The sequence below is a fragment of the Prionailurus viverrinus genome, chromosome C1, assembly GCF_022837055.1.
Source record: "Prionailurus viverrinus isolate Anna chromosome C1, UM_Priviv_1.0, whole genome shotgun sequence".
NCBI classification, from domain to species: domain Eukaryota; kingdom Metazoa; phylum Chordata; class Mammalia; order Carnivora; family Felidae; genus Prionailurus; species Prionailurus viverrinus.
In genome coordinates this window covers 209,237,403-209,261,416 of record NC_062568.1, presented here as the reverse complement: position 1 = coordinate 209,261,416, position 24,014 = coordinate 209,237,403, and the positions used below count along the sequence as shown (strand labels likewise).

Below are 24,014 nucleotides of genomic sequence, written 5' to 3'. Positions count from 1 at the left end.
AACAGTGTACTATTTAAAGAGTTGTTTAAATCAACTTTTCTGCTTCTGCCAGGCACACACATAGATACATGGTTGTTTTCTCTAGGACTCTGCTGGGCCATCTTGTCCATATTACCAGCTGTCCCTGCTGCCGTGTATTCATGTTGGACTGTTCTAGAGAGCATAGGCATAGAGAGCAGGTGGAACTGAGGATTTTTTTTACTTCGTGTCAGATAGTGATGTTAAAGAATCCGTTGACGTTGAGCACCTCCCCCCGCCCTCCACCCCAGTGAAAGATGTGAAGCCTATAGTGATGGCTAAGGTTCGGGTGCTCTCTCAAAGCCCTCATCTGGCAGTGCAGGGAATGTGCCTTTGGGGGATCTAGAGTTAGCTCTGGGCACCATCATAATTTTGCTGCTGTCTTAATCATTGCTGTTGGGAACTTCTGAAGCTGCAGAAATGTGCTTGTAGGCCGCCGTTTTTAAACGTTTAAGGCAGAATGGTTAGTACATTTATTTAAAACACAACTTTAGGAATCACCCAGAAAGGTCAGTAAAGACCATTTTGTTAAACTTGGCACAGTGCTCTCGCTGGTGCGGTGGTTTCTGGAAGTCCTTTATTCTTATTTCCCGCCCCTCTTCCAACTGTTCATTGTGTATCTGTCATGTCTTCTCACATTTAAAGGGCATTGCTTTCTCTGGCTTCCAGTGGCTTAATATTTGTACATCATCGATCTTTTCAAAAAGACTCTCTTAGTGGTGCCAAGTTTTCATTGTTAAATACCAACCACGGTATCCTGTCGCGGTATATAAGCCGACGATTTGGGAACTTATTTCAGTTATATATCGCTTTGCCAACATGTGATGCAGTTTGTGTAAACCTCACCTGTTTTTTTTTTTTTTCTTTTAAGTGATTTTAGGGAGCTTACAGAGACGCAGGCATACCTCACTCTGTTGTGCTGCTCTGTGTTACACGTCACTGATCAGGCACGTTTTACAAAGTGAAGGTTTGTGGCCACCCTGCTCAGGAAGGAGGGAGTCGTCAGCACCATTTTCCCAACAGCATTTGGTCCCTTCATGTCTCTGTCACGTTTTGGTAATTCTTGCAATTAAAACTTTTTTTTTTATCATTATTCTATTTGTTAATGGTGACCTGTGATCAGTGATTATGACTGGCTGAACGCTTAACTGATGGTTACCATTTTTTAGCAGCGATTTTTAATTAAGGTATACAGTTTTTTTAGACGTAATGCTATTGCACACTTAATAGACTATAGTGTGAAAATAACTTCTATGTGCAGTGAGTTTATCTGACTCGTTTGATGGCGATATTCACTTTATTGTGATGGTCTAGAACCAGACCCACAAGACCTCCAAGGTATGGCTGTCTATATTACACAGTGAAGCAAGATAAAAATGGATGAAATAAAGAAGGATGAGGCAAAAAGAAAGCGAGGCTTCAGGAAAGCGAAATGTGAAATGGGGGTTCTAATGAGGTTAGTAACATTCATTGCATCAAATCTCATGTACTTTCTGGAGGCAGGCCGTAAAGTGCATTCTGGGCTTTCTGGCAAGCACAGACATGATGTAGGGCTCACTTTGCCTTTCTCACACCTGACATGGATTTTCTTAAATTCCATGTAAGATCTGACAGCCCACCAAGACTTTTCTGTGGTGACGGGAGAAGCCCAGACGGGATGCACTGAATGACATTGAAGGCGGCGTGTCCCTATTAGTCACATTTAACAAGTGCCGGGGAGCCTGCTGTGGGTGTCAGCACCTAATAGCATGAAGATTGGAGATAGCTCATGATCGTGAAGACCATCACAGACGGTCTTGTCCCCATCCTGCGTGGATTGCCCTGAAGTCAAAGTCAAATGACGATCTTCCTTTGCTTTTCTCTGACACTGTCTGGGCAGGGGTTAACACACAGCAGGCAGGCAAGGAGATGCCTTTACTGTCAGGAAATAGTTACGCTCCCCCCCCACCCCCGCCCCAGGCAGTGTAGCACAGAGGCTTGTTATAACCATGGCACTATACTTTGTAAATAGTGTCTTTGCCCTTTTTTTTTTTTTTTAAACCATTGGGAGTGAGTGCGTTAACAATGCCTATATGATTTTCCTTGATGCTTTATTTCAGGAAAGTGCCTTTCGTGTGCTAACATGTTTTACTTTTGAAAATACCATGGTTCCTATAAGTCGTTTAATTTTACATTGTCTTGTCAAGCACCGAACGTAGAACATAGCGTTAGACATATGACGTATAGGAAGATCGATCAGTGAACACATTGTTTTAAAGTACCAGTTGTGTGTCAACTGTTAAGCAAATTATAACATTATTGTTACTTTGAAGAAGGTAAAGTATGGAAGGAATTTAATCAGAGTAAATGTTCATAGGAGTTAAGCTAGTGATGCTAAACTTCTGTAACATTTTTGTAATATTGAAAGTAATGGGAAATAACCTAAGTTCTTCCAAATACATTAAATTAACATTCATCAGCTGCCAGGACTAACTGGCCTCTCCATATCTGTCCCCTTTCTTCTGCCTGCCATTGACCAGCCTCCGAATCTGGTCCCACTCTCTTAGCCAGCCTTCCCGTGTGCCCTGACAACAACTCAATATTCTAAATTCTGTGAGCCTAACTCAAGTCTTACCTCATCAGACGCCTTTTCCCTCACCTCCCAGCCTAGATTATCGGCTCCTTGTGGGGGCAGGGAGGCACGTCAACTCGTCCCTTCCCTGCTCCACCTAGCATAACGAAGCCTGGGAGCTGGAGTTTCGTAACCACTGCCCGCTGACAAGCTGACACGTGTAGTGTGACTTATTGGATACGGCAGGGGGGATGTGATGAGGGTGTGTTTCCGAGAGCAAACCTGACTGTCACCCTGCTTCTCGCACCAGTTTAGTCGTGTCTGCTAGTCATTTGGACACAGGTGCCACAGGATCTCCCGTGCAGAGCCGTTCAAAGTCCCTAGGGGATTGGGGTTTTCATGTAAGGGGTCTTGGAGAGTCCTGGCCTGGACCCGTGTAGAATAGCTAGGTCTGACCCCTGCATCATCTTTCCGGCTTTCTTACGATCGGCCAGAAGCTTGCCATCTAGGAATGGGTATCGGTCACAGCTGTTTGCTTTAATATAATACAGTAGGATGAGTACCAGGGTGTTTTGTTTTGTTTTGTCTTTTCCAGCTCTGCCACTCAGTAAGTGAGAAATCTCAGGGAAGTCACCTTGGATCTCTGCATCAGGGCCTTACCTGTTTTCTAAACCTATGAGGAGCGATTCAGGAAATCAATGTAGTGGTCAGCATCCTCACTTTTTAAAATCAGAGTATCTGGTACGGGATTTGGGAAGTTTTTGTTTCAGGGGCACATGCACACATGCGTGTATGGGTGTGTGTGTGTGTGTGTGTGTGTGTGTGTGTGTGTGTGTGTGTACTGGGTTCTGATTCTTTCTCTGGGACAGAGTCAAAAACTACTGAAAGCCCCTGGACCAGAGAATTCCTGAGTTCTCTTTAAATCTTAGTGTTCTACAGCGATTCTCTTCCACGGGATGTGTCTGCTACAACAGTTGATTTGGCAGTAACCTAGGGCCGCGCGAGCGCAGATAACCGCCGTGGGTACAGAATTCAACGGCAGATGGTCTCCAGCGAGACTGGAGTGCAGAATTGTCTTTTTCTGATTTCTTCAGGTAATCGAAATGTTTCAAATAAGCATGACAGCTTATTTCCATCACAACTTTCCCCATGTTTTACAGAGAGATTCCAATGATACTTTTGCACTACTGAGGTCCAGGTGATTAATATTTGACTATTTTTTGTTTGTAAATGGGAGCAGACTTTCCCAGTATTCATTTAGTGAAAGGATCCACATTTCAGTTAGTAGAGTCACCTTACAGTCCTCTGTTAGCTGCAAGTAACAGAACTCCAGCTCAGACGGGCTAAAGTATAAAAGGGAATTGATTGACTTTTATGAGATCTGGTTTTGGAGTTATCTTCAGGTACAACTGGTTCCAGATGCTCAAGTGATGTCATCAGGGACCCATCTCCCCCTCTGTTGACTCTACTCTCTTCTATGTTGATTTGACTCTCATTGCCACAGCGTAGCGGGATGGACTCCTCAAAGCTCCAGGTTTATATTTTGCCAATTTAGCAAACGTGTCCGGGAAAACAGCGCATCTGTGTCAGTTGTTCCAGGAAATGTTCTGTTCTTGGCTCAGCTGGACTCATGTGTCCAATCACCAGAATAAGAGGAGGCCGTACTCTCGTTAGCAAGGCCTGACTCTCCCTCCCTGGGAACAAGCGTTGGGGTCAGCACCACCTGAACTCTGCAGAGGACAGGAGCATCTTCCAAAGGAGAAACAAGGGAGGCTAGCCAGGCATCTGGGAGGAAGCCGGGGCTTTCTGATGTTCAGCCTTGATGGTCACGTTCCTAAAGAAAGCACCATTCATCCTGAAATCACAGAAACTCGTCATCAGGCAGAGTCCGTGATTTTATCCTCATGGTCTCATCTTAAAGGAGAAGACACCAGAACCCTCACCTTTTATTAGGTGCTGACTAACAGTTCCTAGGACCGTTTTCAGAAAATGTGATTCAATTCAAGTCCTTAATATACAATACACTGTGGTTTGGATTAATCCACAAAGAATTCATTTAAATATCCTTTTGTTTTTTCTAATGAAAGAAACCATTCATTCTACTCCAGCCAGAATCCATCCCCTGGCGCGCGCGCGCGTGTGTGTGTGCGTGCGCGCGCGTGTGTGTGTGAAAGATGTTTTATCTAATAGTGTAAAAAAAATAGGAAGTGCCCAGCCTGAAACTGATGGTGTTCTAAAAACTTACAAGTCAATTGAATAATATTTCCCGGATAAACAGTACAACAAATGGTTAGTATGTTCCCAGGCTTGCCTGAGAAGGGAAACCTTTTGAACCCATGATAGATATTCAGCATTTATAGGAGAAAAATATTAAAATAATACACGTGCATGTATGTATCACATTATATACTGTAAAACACTGAACTGTATAATCTACATAATATATAGCCTACACTTACATGTTCCAAAATAGATGAGTGAACTTGATATTTTCATATTAAACGATGTCACTCAAATATACATGTAAAATAACTTCAGTAAATAGAACTTTTTTGCGAAGTTTTTTTTCTTAATTTTTCAAGTTTATGTACGTATTTTCAGAGAGCGTGTGAACAGGGAGGGGGCAGAGAGAGAGGGAGAGAGGGAATCCCAAGCAGGCTCCACTCTGTCAGCACAGAGCCTGACATAGGGCTTGAACTCACAAACTGTGAGATCATGACCTGAGCCGAAATCAAGAATCGATGCTTAACCGACTGAGCCACCCAGGCTCCCCTTTGGTGAAGATTCTTAATTTTTTAAAAATATTTGTTATTTGAGAAAGAGACAGAGAGCAAGCAGGGAAGGAGCGAGAGGGAGGGAGACACAGAATCTAAAGCAGGCTCCAGGCTCCGAGCTGCCAGCACAGAGCCCGATGCAGGGCTCGAACCCACAGACTGCGAGATCATGACCTGAGCCGAAGTTGGCCACCCAGCTGACTCAGCCACCCAGGCGCCCCAATGAAGATTCTTAATTCATAGGGTAGAACTCAGAATGGTCCTCTGAAATTACAAAGACTAGGTCTCCAACTTTTTGGAAGAATGAAATTTAAGTTTCTTGATAACATAACTCTGACGTTATTCTTATTATCAATTGTAATTGAAATCTTATTTTTACTCTCAAATGGCACGAAGAGAAGAGAGAGTTGAGAGAAGCCCTTCTGAGGTATCTTGAAGGCTGGAACAGCGGGAGGGACGGACGGTGTGGGTTGGGGAGGTGGTTGTGTGTGACAGAACGAACCGTCAGAGGAACGATCAGACCAGTTCCTGGGTGACACTCACCCTTGACCCACATAACTTTATCCAGGTCCGTGGCCGGTTGGCGTGGCGCCTGTGCCCTGCCTGGTGAGTGAAGAAGGAAGATGAAGAGTGTGGTCCAGGGACTTCCTCACCAGGGACCGACTGTATCGGGGTGCTCTTCAGGACTAGTGTCAGTCCCTAACCTCTTCTGTGGGAACATGAGTTACAGGAAATGCTTATAACAAGCTCTCCTCGCCCCATGCCGGAAGGTTCAGATACATTTAGGAAGCATGCCTACTGGCTCTCCGCCAGCAATTTCTAGCTCCTGTAAGCATGTTAGGGTTCAGAAAAAGTCCTACATTAACGAAATGCACATGTATTTAGTTGTGTTGAACCTAGGAATCCCAAAACATCCCGACACGGCATTTTGTCGCTGTGGTCTCCTGAGTGACCTCTCGTGGAAAATGTTCCACAGCACGCAGTTTGGGAAACGCTTCAGTGGACCATCCCCACAGCACCGTCCTGAGCCTGGAACCCACGCCCCCGCCCCGTGGGTCTGGGAGTCCCCTGATACTGAATGTACACTTTTATGCATGTGTACTTTTCTAGGAAAGGGTTTGTAGCTTTCATCACTGAGAGCCCGTGAACAAGAAGGGTAGGAACCATTGTTTCGGGTTCTTTTCTAACAAGGGAGGTCCAGCTTCTGTACATTTCGTGTCAGCCTAGGGACGTTACTCAGCAGGCACGGTGGGCACTCAGAGGTGGCTCAGGGACGCCGAGGGTGTCGTCTGGTAAGCAGGCGGCTGACTAGTCGATTATTAGGCTTATTGTCGAGTAGGTTTAAACAGCGGCAGCTACTCCCTTTCCAACGGGAATTGTGGAAAGAAATTACTTTTGCAGAGCACAGCCTTATCGTTACACTCCGGATTATTCCCAAACGAGACGACGTATTATTTCATTAGAGTAAAAAGGTTTGTTTGTTGTTTTTTTTTTTTTAAGTTAAGAGCCGCTGACCTGTAGAAGAGAAATCCGTTTAGAGCTCCTTAATGATAAACTACTAAAAACCAAATAAATGCAGAAAGCTTTTCCTTCAGGAAATTGAAAACCATCAACTCACCTACTTTTAGATATAAAAATCAGGATCATAAAATACTGTTCAGGGAAGAGTGAGCAGTAAGTAAGAGACATGCATGGAATAGTTGATGGAATTTCCCCTTGACTTAAATCATCAGAGAGCTGCGAAGTCAGACCACATTGGATCTTTGCGGAAGTGCTTCTGTGAAATAGTGTTTTGGGGTCTGTTAATACTAAACAGCAATAAACAATCCTGTCAAACCCAGTTGACTTTATTACAAGGATGTTGAAGTCTGTCCCATCACCTGCTATCCAAAACGACTGACGGGGATCTCGAAACTGCCTCCTGTCTTGTTTCATTTGCCGCGTTCAGCCAAATTTGGGGCTCACAATTAAGCATTTTGGAGAATCTCATATGTGTTTTCTGTACAATAGCTTTGTGTGAGTTTTACTTTTTGTGAACCTTGGTCTTAATCTGTTATTAATTGTAAGTATTTTTGTCAGCCACCTCAAACAGGCATACCTGGATCCAGGATTGATAGCAGTTAGGGGAGAACAGGGGAGGAAATAAAGACGTTGAGGAGGAATGGATTGAGACGGAAGGGAGATCGGGAAAATAAGGAAGAGGGGAGACCAGGAGATTGTAGGGATGTGTTAGGGGTTTGTGAGGGATGCTCCCCACGTTTGGCACCTGCTGTCCTTCGAGTTGGTTATTAACCTTTCTTCCATTATTTAACTGTTCCCTGAATCTTTCGACCAACTATGCTCTGAGTGGGGTGATTGAAGAAGCATGCTTTGGGGCTTCCATGAGGACAGTCAGGCAAGGCAACCCCCTCAGCTCTGTGAAATCATGTTGCATCCCCATTTCGTGGAAAGCACCATACCTCGTTAGCCTTCCCACCTAATCCAAGGGGTGTTTGGATACTGGCCTCAATCATACATTCATTTAGGCCTCAGTGATTGGGAATTTGCAGAAATTTGAAGGTTCCTCTGGTCCAGGGGTAGAATCTTAACAGGAGGTGTAGCGCACAGGTTACCACCTTCCAAACTCAACACGTCACGAGTGAGCGGCATAATACAGACACGGGAGAGCAGACCGTGGCACATCCTCGTGTGACGTGTAGCCAGACGACCCTGCAGGGATCGTGGCGCTTCCAAAGAGGAGCTTACTGGTTAAAATTTGTCCAACCCTTAGGTTTCCTCCCTCAGAGAAATACTTTTATTTCTGAATAAGATGTTTAAAATATTGTAACTTGAATTTTTTAAAATGTTTTATTCTCTATTGTCAGGCCTATGATAAATTGCAAAACAGTATTCTTAAATCATTTTGTCTATCAAGACCTACTTTGTAATGGGTCCGGTATTTTAAAGTAATACAGCTATTTCCTTTAAAATATATACATTTCTTTTAAATTTTAAAATACATACATACTTAAAATATATGCATAAAACAAATACATTTCCTTTAAAATATATACATTTCCATCTAGTAATCTGGAAAGGATGTCTTCACCTGTATTTGTTCTAGGTTTTTACAAAATCTCACGGCATTATGAAAAAGTGTTATCGGAGTTGATAAACTTTCAAGTTCTAGAACTGAAGTCTCTGTGGAGAATCCAGTGTTTACAAAAAAATACGTATGTTTGGAACATCTTGGGCTTGAACTCTCACGAGTAGGCAAGACAGTTGGGAAAGTCTGTGCAGATGGCATTCCTGCAGTTCTGAGAGCAAAGCATCGCCAGCAGCAGGCATCTAAATAATGTATGGAGGAGTTGGAAACAGAGAAGGACTCTTCCAGCTAGAATCCCAAATTCATGGCTTTTCAGATATTGAAAACCACCAGGAACTCAGGGCAAATAACATCTATTATGATTAGTAGCATTAGCTAGAAACAGCCAGGATTGTTTCTTCTTTTCTCTAGGTACCAGGTAGCACATCTTACTAGCAAAATTTTTCTTTCTTTTTTTTTCTTTCTTTTTTTTTTTTTTTTTAGGATTTTAATTTTTTTTAAGTCATCTCTACACCCCCAGTGTGGGGCTCGAACTCATGATCCCAAGATCAAGAGTTACATGCTCTACCAACTGAGCCAGCCAGGTGCCCCCCCCCAAAGTTTTCTTTTTTATGGAGTTTTCAATTCCCCTCCTTTCCCCCTTCTCCCCCCCCCCCCCCCGACCCCATCCCACCCCCACCGCCAACAATGTTTCCACCTGACCTGGTTCTGGGATGCTACTTCTGAGGTGAAAACCGCCAAATGTAAGAGTTATTGCTGTATACCGGTCTCAATTAGATATTTTGCCTGTTTTCGATTGCCTGGTCCCTGATACATTTGATGGGATTGATTAGGTAAAAGGTAGCCCCGTGAGAAGGGAAAGGACCACTTTCAATAACTTGGCTGGAGAAAAGTGCATCATAGAAATGACTAATGGAAACATATTTCGCTCTGCATGCTGCCCTTCGCCTTGTCCTTCTTAAAACTCACATTCCGGGGCGCCTGGGTGGCGCAGTCGGTTAAGCGTCCGACTTCAGCCAGGTCACGATCTCGCGGTCCGTGAGTTCGAGCCCCGCGTCGGGCTCTGGGCTGATGGCTCCGAGCCTGGAGCCTGTTTCCGATTCTGTGTCTCCCTCTCTCTCTGCCCCTCCCCCGTTCATGCTCTGTCTCTCTCTGTCCCAAAAATAAATAAATGTTGAAAAAAAAATTAAAAAAAAAACAACTCACATTCCATATTTCGAACAGATGAAATTAAGTCACTTATTCAGTAAATCCACGTTGAGAACCTCCTGTGTGCCGGCCATCCCGCTAGGCCTCGGGAGTATCGCAGTGAACAGAACGAGTGTAGCTTCATAGCGCTCACACGATTTCTCCTTACTTTTCTATCCGACTGAGCTTCTGGAGGTAGAGGCTCACACCTTCCTGGTTTTTGTGTCCCCGGCGGCCGCCACAACGTCTTGAGTTTTCTTGTTCGCTGTTACCTCTGCAGAACCGTGGCAGACCAGTGCCATGGTGGAGCCTTGGCGAGTAGAGCTTTGCGAACGACTCTGCTGTTCCGTAGCTCTTCCCAAAGGATTTTAGGTGTTGGGGAGTTTTTGTCGCTAAAGCCGAGCACCACAGATCAACCTGCTGGTGGCTAATTAAAGTATTCTTGCCTCCTGACACTTCCTGTGCATTTTCTGCGCTGTCAGCCCTTAGGTGTTAGGGTTGTCATTTCCCACTTAAACGCCATTCCACTGTCGCACCTTTTTCGCGTCCAGGTGAGGGACATTGTCGCTTGTCCCCGAGTCTCATTACGGCACTTTTTCTTTAAAAACCTCCTTAGTCTTAGTGGTGATATGCTCCCCAGGTCCCCATCCACTCTCCTCTTACTACTTTAGAACGTCTCCGTCTGTGCTTGCGAGATTTCCTCTTTCCACCGTGTGCTGAAACCGTTGAGGCGGTGTCCTCCAAATTTGTGGCTTTTTGAAGTCCGCAAGCCTAAAATGTTCTTCTCTTTCGGAGGCTGTGAAGGTAGGTATAGAATCTGATACAGTTTTACTACGTCGAACTCCAGCTGGGTTTGCTGCTTTACTGACCACACAGTCGGCTCCTGCATGGTTTGGGGTGCTCTTGCGTGCTTCCCACGTGTTGTGATATAGCTGAGCTCCTAGGGGATTCCGCTCAGCCTTAGCGTCCTTGGAGAATAGGTTTGACATCTCTGCCCTCCTGCGCCTCAAGCTCTGGCATCGAAAGAGTTCAAGGGAGAAATCGTGATGTTTGCTATGCCCCCCTTGTAACATTCCGTTTCCTAATCGCTGTTGTTTTAGCAGCATCCTAAACCATTTTCCTTGGCGCTTCCACGACCGAATAGCGTGAAACACAGACCGTGGAGAGGAACGACGAGTCCAAAGTCAGTGCAAATGAAGAAAGTCTAAGAAGAATTGCTAATTTCCCTTTGTCTTGGCATATAGAGTTGGGGAGTTTTTAAAAAGTGGAGTACGCAGGGTGGTGTTTTTTTTTTTTTCCCCTAAGGCTAAATTTAGCCATTGCTTTGGAAAATCAGAGTGGTACAGCCTGTGCCTTATCTCTGTCCGGCCCTTACCCTTCCCTCTGCACTTGGACATCTTAAATGGCTTGCTGGAGAGGACAGCTTAATGTGCTCTGGTGGCCCCATTTATTCTGGGAAGGAATTAAGTGACTTCATTTTCCCTGCCTTTCCGAGCTTCCTGAAAAATTTAGGAGACTTCCTAAGCAGCAGTCCCTACAGAAATAGTTCAAGTCATACCTCCTTTTGCTTCATGAGCTTCTCCTGCCAGCGTGGCCAAGAGCTGCAAATGGAATGAGAGACAGTCTCTCGTTCCCAGTCCAAATAGCAACAGGAGGGCACATGTGCACTTGAGCTACAAATAACGCGTTTTAAAATAGCAGGTGGTATTTGATGATTGCTCCTTCATTCATTTACCTGCCAAGGCGAAACTTTCTCTTCTACTCTGGCAACAAGGCCCTGGGTGACTCCGATCGAGCAATTGTGGCAGCAGGTTCTCGTGTTTGCAGGTATTATTTGTGAGCTGATTTTCAGGTGTTCAGGTCCACGCATACCTCACGAGGCTGTTCTAGAAAGTGTGTTGTTTTTTTGTTTAAGACACTAAAAATGTCCTGTTTATACAACTACCCAACCTGACAAACTTGGGAAGCGCTTTTGAAACAAACTACAGGCACCCCTTCCACAAGATGCGCGCCCAGCCCTTTGTGTCCCCGAGATCCCATTTGGCCAGGGGAAGGTAGGCACATATGAAAGAAGGGGGGGAGGGTCTGTATTCTTAACGTGAAGCTCAGTGGATAACGAGTGACGTTGCTATGAAATCCCAGTTTGTGTCTGTAAAGAAGTCAGCTGCGTCTCAGCTCTTCTGCCAGAGTCTCGCACCAACACACTGCAGTGACGTCACTTCCTCACCTGAGCCGAAAGGAAGCGGCAGCCAGCCAAGGAGACTCCTAGAGCTTTCTCGTGTGCGTTCAAGTCAGTTCCGTTGGGTTGTGATCATTCTGACCAGTCTGTCCACCGGACCAAGTGGTAGACTACTGATGGGTCCGCAGCCACCTGGAGTCCACTGGGGCTGACAGAGGTGGCTCAGAGCCCTTGCCCCAGAGTTTGGATGACGTCGTCAGTAAGTCAGCTTCCAGAAGAAGCTTGCATTAGAAGATAACAATTCTTTTCCACTGACGGAGCACCCACTCTATATCTGGTGCCAGGGATCCAAGCAAGCTCCCTGCTTTCAGAAAGCTCCCTCTGGTAGAAATGGCCCATCCAGGAAAACAACTCGGCATTCGTTTGCTAAGTACCATTAGGACCCAGGGCAAGAGAGGAAGGTTCACCGGGCACAGTGGAAAGAGCATGGATCTGGAGTCCTGCCTGTGTTCAAATCCCTGCCCTGATACTTACAAGCGGCATGACCTTGGGCAAGCAACACATGGCCGAGCTTCAGCTTCTTCGTCTGTAGAATGAAGAGGAAAAGATTTCTTTCATTTTTTTTTTTTTTTTGAGGACTAGAAACAATACATTTGCAACGGCCCACTGTGGATGTTCAGTAATAATACTGAAGTGATGTGTAAGCCACACTCTGAAGAACAGACAACTCACCAGGTGGACACGGGAAGAAGTCGGCATGCCCAAAGGTCCACAGGTCAAACTCACGGTGGACTGAAGAAGAGTGAGTGATGAGAGAGTCCCTGAAAAGTAACCCGAGACAGTCGGTAAAGCGTATTCTTTGCCATGCCAAAGATCTCCAATCTTATTTTGTAGGCCGAAGGGGCAGGATTTAAAACTAGATTATCGACATCATGTCAGAAACTTGCCCTAGGGTGTATTGCTCAATGCGGCCCAGAAAATTTGTTAGCTTCCAAGACTTACAGAGAGGTCATCTAGAGGAAACAGTAGGTACAGCTGAGTGCTAAGAGCCTGGGAAGTCTGGCCAGTAGCTGCTTTCCTGAAGTAGACACTTTCTTACATCAGATCCTCAAATACTTGGGATCCTCCACTTTTACAGAAGCAAGTGCCAAACTTTCTAAACTTAGAACACACTGTGGGAAGTCTGACTTCATCAAAGTTTCTCTGTCTTTAAAATTTTGGTATTGTTTTGGAACGTTTCATTCTTAGGGAAATATTAATTTGGGACATTTTAAAACAGGTCCCTTTGAGGGTTGGGAATCCCTGTCAAAGAAAGATGAAAAGATGACCCGTGACTGCTGCTGTGCCGTGTGACACAATGCTTAACCGCCCCTAAGGGGAGGCTGGGACACGGTGAACCCAGCATAGGAAAAGGGGATATGAAGCCTCAGCAAACCATTCAGTGACCCTCGGGCCAGTGACTGGCTGGAAATGTTCCTTCATCTTGACCTTTGTAATACTCAGAGCTGTTCTGGGATTATGAGTATTTTTTCTGTATGTTTTGTAATATTGTTGGGAAGCTCTAAGAACTGAAGTGTAACAGTCGTTGAATAAACTACTGTGATAGGTTCTGAACCTGTATTTTTGAGTTGTAGAAATCAGGCCTACAGGTTTCTTTTTTGTAGTTTAATACATCAGTAAAGATTTCAGTATTTAATACACGGGTTTATTATATCTAAGTAACCCCTAGTTATCTTACCTACGTTTAAAGTACCCCCCAGAAGGCTAGAATGGGCACCGCAGTGCTCCGTTAGAGGTAGGGATGTCCGTATGGACTCACATTCATTTTATTCCAGCATATTATAGATAGATTCAGAACAATTGTAGATGTGTGTGCATACATGGGTTGTACTTACGTGTGTTTCCTTGCTCTTTCCCCTGGGAGGGCCTAGCAGTGGTGAGACACCCCAGGAGCAGCGAGCACACCCAGCAGCCAGACCTTGGCCTCTAAATGCCATCCTCCAATAAAAGAAACCAGGGCTCCTTAGAGAAATTGCTGATTCTAGGGCTGGGTGAGGGACAAAAAAAGAGGAGTCCGGGCATCTTATAATGCCAGAAAGTAAGGAAGTACTCGAAAAAGAAGGGAAGAGGCTGGGGGTATGTCAGAGGGACACAGAAGCCAGCCTGAAGATCTCCCAGTGGCCAAAGCCGGGACAGTTTGAGCAATAAGCTAACCTAGTATTGGATTGTGACCAAAGTGTAAAGTGTTTGTGGATATAAATAAATGGCTTATATGGATACAAACAAACTCAGAAAGACAGATCTTCCTTATAGGAGCACTCCAAATAATGTATGTGGATACTCCCACATCCACAAGGTAGAGCTTTATTCCCTTTTCCTTGAGTGTGGGCTGGACTCACTGACGTACTTCCAAACAATAGAGTATGGAAACAGAAGAATTGTGACTTTATCAGAGCAAACCTGGCAGACCCTACCTTCCCCAAAGATCCGGGTCCGCATCAGCAGGACGTCAGACACTACCCGTGTCATATGATGAGCCCTTGCCTCTGTGATATTCTTCCTGAAAACTGATGACTCCCGTCCGATCAGTAGAAAACACATCAGACTACCTGAAAAGAGGGACATCTACAAAGCACGTGTCCGGTGTTCCTCAAAACCATGGACACTGTGAAAATAAGGGCCGTGGAGAAGATCGCCACACCCGAGGAGAGGAAGGAGGAGAGGAAGGGCGTGGAACAGCCAGAGGTGGCGTGGCGCCTGCAGCTGGATCCCAGAGCTGAAAAGGGGCGTTAACTGTCACGGCAAGTCTGTTTCAAGTCTGTAGCTGAGTTAGTCGTGACGTACCAGCGAGTGTCTGAGTTTTGACAGGTGCGCTGTGGATCCGTGAGATGTCGGTGTTAAGGGAAACCAGACAAAGGGTTTATGGGAGGCCTACTACTGCAACTCGTCTGTAAATTTAAAAGTATCCCACATTTTCAAAAATGCATTTTTTAGGGGCTCCTGGCAGGCTTGGCCAGTGGAGCATGCAACTCTTGATCTTGGGGGTGTGATTTCAAGTCCCACGTTGGGTGTGGAGGTTACTTAAAAATCTTTAAGATGCCTTTAAAAAAAAGGGGGGGGGGTCCCGTTGGTATAACTGGGTAAAGAAAGCCTTACCACTTTAAAAAATGTCCTATAGTAGTTTATCCCATCCCCACGAGGAACAAAAGGATGATGATATCTCCTCTTGCCACGAGAGAAAATTGAGGTGCAGAGTGGTCATTATTTGAAAGTCACGCGGCCGCAGGACTAACCCTGCAGCTCTCGGCTCTGTCCCGTGTTCCTTGCAGCCTGTCACAGCTGCTTGGTCTAAAAATGCCGCTTCTGCTAAAAGGGGTGCGGGACGGGCTCGTGAAGAGGCTGAATGAATCACGAGCCAGACTGTCGCTGCAGAGCCATCGGAACTCTTTACTTCCTGTCTGGGGCGCAGGCATGCATGTGCGTGTGTCTTGAATGTCGTGGGAAGGATCTGCGTGGCGCCGCAGAGTCCTCGTTCCCCGAAACCATGCAGGTAAACGGGCCGCTTTAGAGACCCGCAGGGCGCAGAGGCAGACCCGTGGGAAGACACCCCAGCTCGTCAGCCGGGAGAAGAAGAAAGCAGCGAGGAGGTAAGATTCGACAGGCGCGACAAAGTGGTGTCTGATGCGTTGCAGAGAGCGGCGCAGGTGGGCAGATTTTGAACAGTTTTCAAGTTCGGCCGGGTCGGACTCGGCTGTGCGCGTGAGAAGGGAGCGTGCGGCCCGGGTTGCCGACACAGCTCGTGCGGCCAGGCCTGGCGTCGTTCGCAGGAGCTCATGTCTCGTGCGGCCGGGCACGCAGGTGCACAGAGGGCTCGTTCTCGAGGAAGGAGGTGGGGGCTCAGAGCGGCGGCTCCCGAGGGTGGCCCCGGACCAGAAGCCTCAGCGTCACCTGGGAACATGCTAGACGCACAGCCCGACCTTCGAAGTAAAACAGACTCTGGGAACAGGGCCCACCCTTCTGTTTGAAGAAGCCCTCCTGGGGATTCTGATGGCACCTCGGGTGTGGGAACCGCTGGAGGGGCGGAAGCCTCCTGTGGGGCGGCATCCGCAGCGAGGGACGAGCACCGTGGGCAGCGCACACACCCTCCCCCACGGAGGGGACGCCCGCGCCACCCGGAGCTTCTCCCCCCGGGGAGGAGGGAGCTGCTGTGCGGACCTCGCCTTGCCCCAGTCTTCAGAGCCACGGGTTGTAACGTGACTTGTCCCCACTTCTCCAAGGGGTAGGGGGAAGGGTGGGAGAGCCTTCTGTGTAAGCAGCAGCTTGTTCTCTGGGCGAGGCAGACAGAGCCGTGACACTTCTAGACAAGAACTCAGAGCCGGGGGGCCGACCAGGCGGGAGCTCGCAGAACAGCCGGCTTTCCTCACCGGGACCCCCAGAGTCCACGGTGCTCGGGAAACAGGTGCTCTTGGCGTGCTGTCCCCGCAGCCTTGGGCTCACGGAGGACTAGTGGGGTCGCTTCGCTCAAACTGTCCTAAGGATGAGGGACTTGGAATCCCTCAAAGCTGAGTCACTGCTGGCTTTGTTCGAAACTTCATGGGAGAGAGCTGAGGCCAGCTTCATCAGCCCGCTAGAGCTATGCATTTTTTGTTTTCTCTCTTCTCACCCCTCCCTCCCACACGTTCGTTTAAAAATCCAGTCTATTCACATTGTGGAAATTACTCGTTAGCCAACAAATGAGGGCAGGGATGTGTTCACTAACGTTCACGTCACCCCCAGTGCTTGGTATGTGGTAGGTGCTCAGTAAATGTTCGTGCGCGTAAGTGAATCCCAAATCTACTTTTTTACTCTAACGTAATCAGAACTTTTTTTTTTTTTTTTTTTTTTTTTTTTTTGCCGCTAAGTAATTCTATTCCCTTTCTGCTGTGATCAATCATAATATACACTCCAGGCCATACGTATAGCTCTGCATTTGCCAAGTATCTTACAATACGGTTTCCACACCACCCCAAAACTGTGACACCAAAGCAAGGACAAAGTCGTTGCTTTTGACTTGCCAGTAATGGACCCGCGAAGGCCATCACTTCATCTACCGGGTAAGCTCTGTGGATGGAGCTCGGCGCTGGCCCTGCTCAGAGGAAAGGAAGTGTGATCAGAAGGTCTCTTCTGCGTCTCGGCCAACACAGTACAATCAGGTCTGTGCTCTACGGGCTGCCGGCTCAATCAGTCATTTCCATTCGAGGCTGTTTCTTATTATTAATTATCACTACCTTCCCCCTTTGGAGTTGAGAGGCTCAGAGATGCCATTATGTATGATATAATTTTGATAAGAGGCAAATAATTGCTTCTGAGTATCTTCACCAAGTGCTTCTTGGAGCAGCTTAATAACGTGAACGAGCTAACTGCATGGGGATGGCGCTGAGAACAGCCCAGGACAAAAGCACACAGGAACCTTGGTGGCGGTCACAGAGTCCCAGTGACTGTTAGTGTTTTGATCTGGAGACGCCGTGGTCTGTGTCCCGTGACCTCAGGGAGGGTCTGTCTCTGCAGGCTCCGTGCTGGGCAGGAGACGGGCGGGCACGAGAGGCTGACCTCACTGTGGCACTGCGGCCACCACAACAGAGCCGCCTCCATGGGGCCAGGTGGCCGGGCGAGCACCCCGCCAGGGCGGCCCACAGCTGGGCGCTGCTCCCTGTGCCCTTCTGCCCCTCTGCGTGACATGGCAGGTTGTTGTTGGCCACCAGGCTCCAAACAAGTGCTCGAAACAAATGAAATGGATTCTGAACACGCCTTTAACAGGTGCAAGTTATGTGGGCTTGCAGAAGAAACTGTCGGGAGGCGGCTGTGGACGCTTCCCCCGTTTCGGCGGGACGCCGAAGGATCTGCAGGTGGTTGAATGGAAGGCACGGCGGGGAATGTGCAGGGAGAGTTGATGCGAGCTCCCCAAGGAAAATGCGCTGTTCTCCTTGGAGTCCAGCTAATTGAAGGGGAAGATCCCTCATCCCCTTCATTTGGAAGGGCTCCAAATAAGAGAGTCCCTCATTCTGCAAAGTGTCCCTCTTCTAACGGAGAGGGCAGGCTGTTAGGACTCAGTCCCACCCCCGAAGGCATCTCGTGTCTTCCATTAGGGTCACAGGATGGCAACGACTGTGCAAGCGCATGCCGTGCCCACTTGGGGTCCCTGCCTGTTGGTGACTGGGCCACCGAGATGCTCAGCAGCAGGGGCCTTGGTGTTCATGGATCGTGTGTGTGTGTGTGTGTGTGTGTGTGTGTGTGTGAGTGCACACTTGGCACAAAGACGTCTGTCACTTTTAAAGGCGAAGGATTTTTCCTTTAGTGTTGTTCCTGGAAATAGCTTTATTAAAAAATAATGTCACGATTTTTTGAAAAGCAGTCTTCCCCTTCTGGCTTTGTGGTTTAGTAAAGTGGAACCAGGTTGACACCCGGTCCTGGAAATTTTCCTGTGAAACACGTATTTACTGCCTTGTTACTGCAAGAAAATGTTCTCTTCCCAGGGGTGAACCTGACTCCTGTGTATCTTCTCTTCCCACAAGGTCTCATACTCACGTCATGTAGTGGTTAAGCTCCGGGCCCCTGAGCCGGAGAGCCCCCCTCCCCGCCGCCTCAGTTTTCCCCTCTGTGAAAAGAGGGTAAGAACAGTACCGACCTCACGATTACTGTAGAGAGTAAATGGGTTAATATTTGTAGAGTGATGGAAACGGAGGCTGGCACTCTGTAAGTGTTAGCCCGCCCGCTGTTTTATTTCTTGTAGGATCAGTAAGCATCATTCACTGGCGTCGGGTTGTATAGTGAGGACGGCCAGGCACGCTGACCGAACACTTCTGGATTCTTCCTTTTCACGATTCGGATGGTTGTATTTTGGAAAACGGTTACGCCTTTAACAATTTGGGGGCCAAATAGGTTGTCACAGATGCTCAGTCAATTCCTAGAGAATTCATTTGCCCGAAGATGATGATGATGATGATGGCTAACACATGTATCTGGAACTTACATGATCTGAGCATTGGCAAATATTCATTTCATCCTCACGGCAAGCCTTCAGGTAAGTACAGTTACCATCCCCAGTTGAGAGGTGAGGAAACTGAGGCACTTAAGGTCTTGCTCAAAGTTGTACACTTCCTCTGTCAGGGTTCTTAAGTACATACTGTCTGGTCCTGGCCCCCCTCTTCGACTTCACCTTCTGCTCTCCTGTCTGTGGTGGTCCAGCCACTGGCTTCGGTTCCTTGAATGCCCTGCCTCGGGGCCTTTGCATTTGCTGGTAGTAACTCACTCCAGTTCTTGCAGACCTGGCTCCTTCTATTCTGGTGAAACTCAAGTGTCCCCTTTCCCGACTCCTATAAATTGTAGTCCCGCCCTATGGTTCCTCTTCACGTTATCCTGTTTGCTTCCCCTGCTAGAGCAGGAAGAGGCCTTTTTCTGACCGGTTTACTGCTATCTGGCACAGCATTATTTAAAATTTGTTGAATAGGGGCGCCTGGGTGGCGCAGTCGGTTAAGCGTCCGACTTCAGCCAGGTCACGATCTCGCGGTCCGGGAGTTCGAGCCCCGCGTCGGGCTCTGGGCTGATGGCTCGGAGCCTGGAGCCTGTTTCCGATTCTGTGTCTCCCTCTCTCTCTGCCCCTCCCCCGTTCATGCTCTGTCTCTTTCTGTCCCCCCCAAAATAAATAAACGTTAAAAAAAAATTTTTTTTTAATTAAAATTTGTTGAATAAATTTCGGTGCTCATGACTTTCATAATGGTCTTAGCTCCTTCTCGCGTGTTTGCATGCAGCCCAAATCGTGTGTCTGCGTGTGTGCACACAGGTGGGTATAAATGCGTGAATGGGGAGGGAGAGAGAGATTCTAATCTCAGTACTGTGGTACAGAATCACAGGCCTCTCTGAGTTACAGTCCTAGCTCCGACGGTGACGGCCTGATGGTTTTCTTAGGGGTGAAGCACCTAGTTGTGCTGGGCTCTGAAAATGCCGTCACGCGTTAAAGGACATGTGTAAGGGTCTCAGCCAGCAAATGATCAACAAATGAAATTTTTCTTTTTTTTTAATTTGGGTAAAACAGATACTACTCTAAAAAGTATATATATTTACGTACATGTATCTTTTATACACACACATCTCCCTCTCTTCCACTGATTTAAGTCGTATTCATTTCATTTATTTGTTCTAGGGGCCTCCCTATCAGATCTCTCCAAGGCTTCCGTTGGGGAATTTGGCAAAGAGATGGGGTGCCAGGAACCGGAAACCAGGACTTTGACAAAAAAGGGATTTTCTGTTCCTTTAGCTGAGAGCTTTGGGCTACCATAGATGCCGCAGGTCTTGGGTGAGGTGTGAGATTCACTGCCAGGTTGGAGAAATCTGGCCTGGACGGACCTGTGTGGTTTGGTTAGGCTGATGATGGTGTTTCGGATGCCGGTCCTGCAGCTTGACGAGGCCACGTGTTAACTGCTCTTCTGGAACACGACCTCACTATCACCTGTTCTGCCCTAGATAACCAGTTCAGGATGTCCATCCTAGAACGTCTGGAGCAGATGGAGAGGAGGATGGCGGAGATGACGGGGTCCCAGCAGCACAAACAGGGGAGCGGAGGAGGCAGCAGCGGAGGGGGAAACGGGAGCGGGAACGGAGGAAGCCAGGCTCAGGTACGGGCGTGCACTGACCATCACCTTTCACTCTGTGCTTTATTGATCACAAGTCCCTTGTCTGGTGCTGGTGTCATTCCTGGATTAGTCCCGGGGAGTGCTTTATAATCCCGTGCCCCTAAATTTTGAAATCTGTGTAATAACAGAAGCCTTGAACGGTGGGGCTTCTCGGTTGTTGACCTCCCTGAGCCTTAAATCATTGCTGCCGATCCCAGAATTCAATGCTGCTGCCTGGCGGTGTGGCTCGAGGACATCCACTTAGAAAACAGGCCCAGTGGCGACTCAGAGTTCAGTTGGACTCTATTTTGTATTGTGGATTCCATATCTATTTTAAATATAAATATAAAGCATGATCAAACTCGGCCATTCATAAGGCCTTTTATAAAGTCAAGAAGATCAATATCAGAAGCTCCCGGAGAAGCTGTTTCTGGAATTATTTGGTGTCGGACAACATTAGCCCTGCTATCCTGTTTCACATCTGCTTTCTCATAAATTCCAGGAAGCATTGGCCAAATGCAGGGACGTCACTAAATATTTTTTTAGAGTCCCATTAGTCTTGAAGGCTTTACATAAGTTTTATTTACGGGTCTCATTTTGAGAAATGGCCTGGGCAGAAATTATTTTTCAGGAGACCCTAGAGACAAATTTTCAAAGGATGGATAGCATTCCCCTCTCTCTCTCTCCTACTGAGTTATTATTCCCTGCAAACCCCGAGCACTTTCCCCTCTTTCTTCAAGATTAATGATGATTTCCTGCGAGCAATTACATTTTTAAGTGAAACCTTTGAGTTTTATGTTCCTTGTAAATATCAAGTGTTAATAATGTTTTAATACCAAATTTTAATATTTTGAAACCGAAGCATTTTATGGACCACACCCCAAAACCAAACAACCCCTTCTTCCCCGAATGTTCTTGTTTCTTACCTGCCTTCAGAAGTCCAAGGGAAGACTTGGTGCGCAGTAAAATATTATTAAGGCCACAACGGGCTTCTTTTTCACGTAGACCCCTACATTTTAGAAAAGAAGTAATCGTTGTTTGTTGTATCCCATGGCTCAAATCAGGGATTCCCACGAAAACCTTCTGTCACCAGACAGAGTCTGCATCAAGGGAAGGGAATATACTGTCATTTTACAGCTCAACCATCCGGTAACTGGCCTGCTACCACCTGATCCCATGTTAGCTGCTATTGAAGACTCTTCTGTCAATTTAAGGTGGCCTCGATACATATCTGGGTCCACCTTTCGTGATAAAAATGCAGCTCTTTTGGTGAATGCAAAAAAATTTCCCTCCCTGCTCACTAACCCGTAACTTTCACGTACTCATGAATATGTCTGTCTGATGCGTCGGGAGCAGCTCTTGCCTGTCCTTTCCGAGTCAAGGTCGTCCTTCCGCATGTTGGGATCACCCACCTTTAAGATGTTTTGACAGTCTAGCGAGGATGACATTGTATCGGTCACCCACCTTTTTATTTTTGCAAGGTGTTTTTCCAGACTTAAAAGAAGGAACAACAGTACTTCCATAGTAATTGAATTTTGTGGACTTTGTTGCTGGAAAAAAAGACTTTTTAAATAATACCAGAAATAAGAATCAGGCTAGAAGTATCCTTTACTTGGGGAGGATGTTCAGCGTAGAACTGCCGTCACAGAGACTCAGATAAACTGTTGAGGTTACTACATTCGATTTTCTGTTTCTTGCCTTACAACTGAATCGAGAGAAGAAAGCCATAGTTAAAATTAGTGAATTTCTCTTCCCCGTGTGCCTCTATCGTTATTAATATCACTTAGATTTGAAGATCCCTAAAGCTCTCCCCAAAGGATGGGATCGTCACTAGACTTTTTAAAGTGCTTCTTTGCGGGGGGGGGGGGGGAAGATCCCCATCTAAGTGACTTAATTCTCCTTCGGGAGGAGCAGGGAGGCAAGAATTGGGACAGCCACCCTGCTTTTCTCTCCTAGTAGTCTACGGTCCACAACGTGTACTTCAGCTGGAGGCTAGTGGCACTTCTTTAGCGGTGTATGCTTTCCCCGAAATGGATCAGCGTGATGTTCATAATCCGCGTGTCAGCTGTAGTGGACTCCGGTGTTCTCAGCATTACGGAAGGTCACCCCGTGCCACACGCGTGGATGCGTGCCGCCGAGCTGAACCTCGCACATTCTAGTCTGTTTCGCGATGCCCCTTTGTGCACGGTTTTGTGTCTCCTGTTCTGAGCGGCTAATCGTAAAGCATTTTGTTTCTCCTACATGAAAAGGTTGACTTGGCGGAGGGCCCTGGGTCCGCGGTGGTAACACACACTTCCTCCTCCTAGTGTGCCTCTGGCCCCGGGACGCTGGGCAGCTGCTTCGAGAGCCGTGTGGTTGTCGTGTGTGAGAAGATGATGAGCCGCGCCTGCTGGGCCAAGTCCAAGCACTTGATCCACTCAAAGACTTTCCGGGGAATGACCCTCTTGCACCTGGCTGCTGCCCAGGGCTACGCCACCCTCATCCAGACCCTCATCAAGTGGCGGTAAGGCCGGGGTGCGGACGGCTGGTGGGCACTCTTGCCCGTCAGCTCGCACCTTCCTCTTGGGCCATTCCACTGGTGGAGAGGAATCTGGCCATTCAGTGAGCTTGACAGCCTGTGAGCAAAGGGCTTTCTCGGAGGACAGTTCCCAAGGGAATCTTACACGAACTTCTGCCCAAGGCATGGCGAGCGAGACGTTGCACTCTCTGCTTTCCTCGGGGCTCATAATCCGAACCGCCCTGTGAAATTAGGGACTCTGTCTTCTTTACATCAGGGATGTTGGATGCCCACTTTGGTTTCATCTTTGTGGGTTTGATAACATTCTAGTATTTCTTGGACGTTGATTAATTGTGCGGTAATTTCTGGTACCATCCCTTACAGCACAAAGCACGCAGATAGCATCGATTTGGAGCTGGAAGTTGACCCCTTGAATGTGGACCACTTCTCCTGTACTCCTCTGGTAAGGCATGGGTTCATTTAATCCCTGAGCCGTTTTTCTAAACTGGCATGGGGATGTGGTAAGGTCTTACGGCCCCATGGAGATCGTCAGCAAGGACCAACTTGTCCATTGGCGGGAATAGCAAAAGCGGAGGATGTTTTTTTAACTTGTACTGAGAAAGCTTGCTGTTTTCCTTGTTTTAGATGTGGGCGTGTGCTCTCGGGCACTTAGAGGCTGCTGTCGTGCTGTACAAGTGGGACCGTCGGGCCATCTCCATTCCGGACTCTCTAGGAAGGCTGCCTTTGGGGATCGCCAGGTCGAGGGGTCATGTGAAATTAGCAGAGTGTCTGGAGCACTTGCAGAGAGATGAGCAGGCTCAGCTTGGACAGAACCCCAGAATCCACTGTCCTCCGAGCGAAGAGCCCAATACAGATAGCTGGATGACCCAGTGGCACAGTGAAGCCATCCACTCACCGGAAGTACCCAAAGGAGTCACCGTCATTGCAAGTACCAATCCAGGTAAAAATGCAAAATGATTACATCTCGGAACTTGGCACATTTCCCATTTGCTTTCGTGCAGCAACCCTCAGAAAAGTCCACAGGATATTCACATACGTTTAAGGGTTTGGTTT

The 24,014-nt window shown here is 47.2% G+C and overlaps 1 protein-coding gene across 4 annotated transcripts in view; it reads left to right on the top strand.

The window, feature by feature from the left end:
• Window positions 1–24,014, top strand: part of CAMTA1 (calmodulin binding transcription activator 1) — an 850,989-nt gene that overhangs the window by 799,677 nt on the left and 27,298 nt on the right. For 2 of the 4 annotated variants that reach the window (XM_047869350.1, XM_047869349.1), the window contains exons 1-5: window positions 18,002–18,855; window positions 20,295–20,446; window positions 22,750–22,946; window positions 23,325–23,403; window positions 23,586–23,901. In XM_047869350.1, coding sequence (XP_047725306.1) covers window positions 18,762–18,855; window positions 20,295–20,446; window positions 22,750–22,946; window positions 23,325–23,403; window positions 23,586–23,901 — 838 coding nt within the window. In that variant the 5' untranslated portion in view covers window positions 18,002–18,761. Of the gene's footprint in view, window positions 1–18,001; window positions 18,856–20,294; window positions 20,447–22,749; window positions 22,947–23,324; window positions 23,404–23,585; window positions 23,902–24,014 lie in introns of those variants that run through there. The other 2 variants (XM_047869351.1, XM_047869348.1) reach the window with 1 other exon arrangement.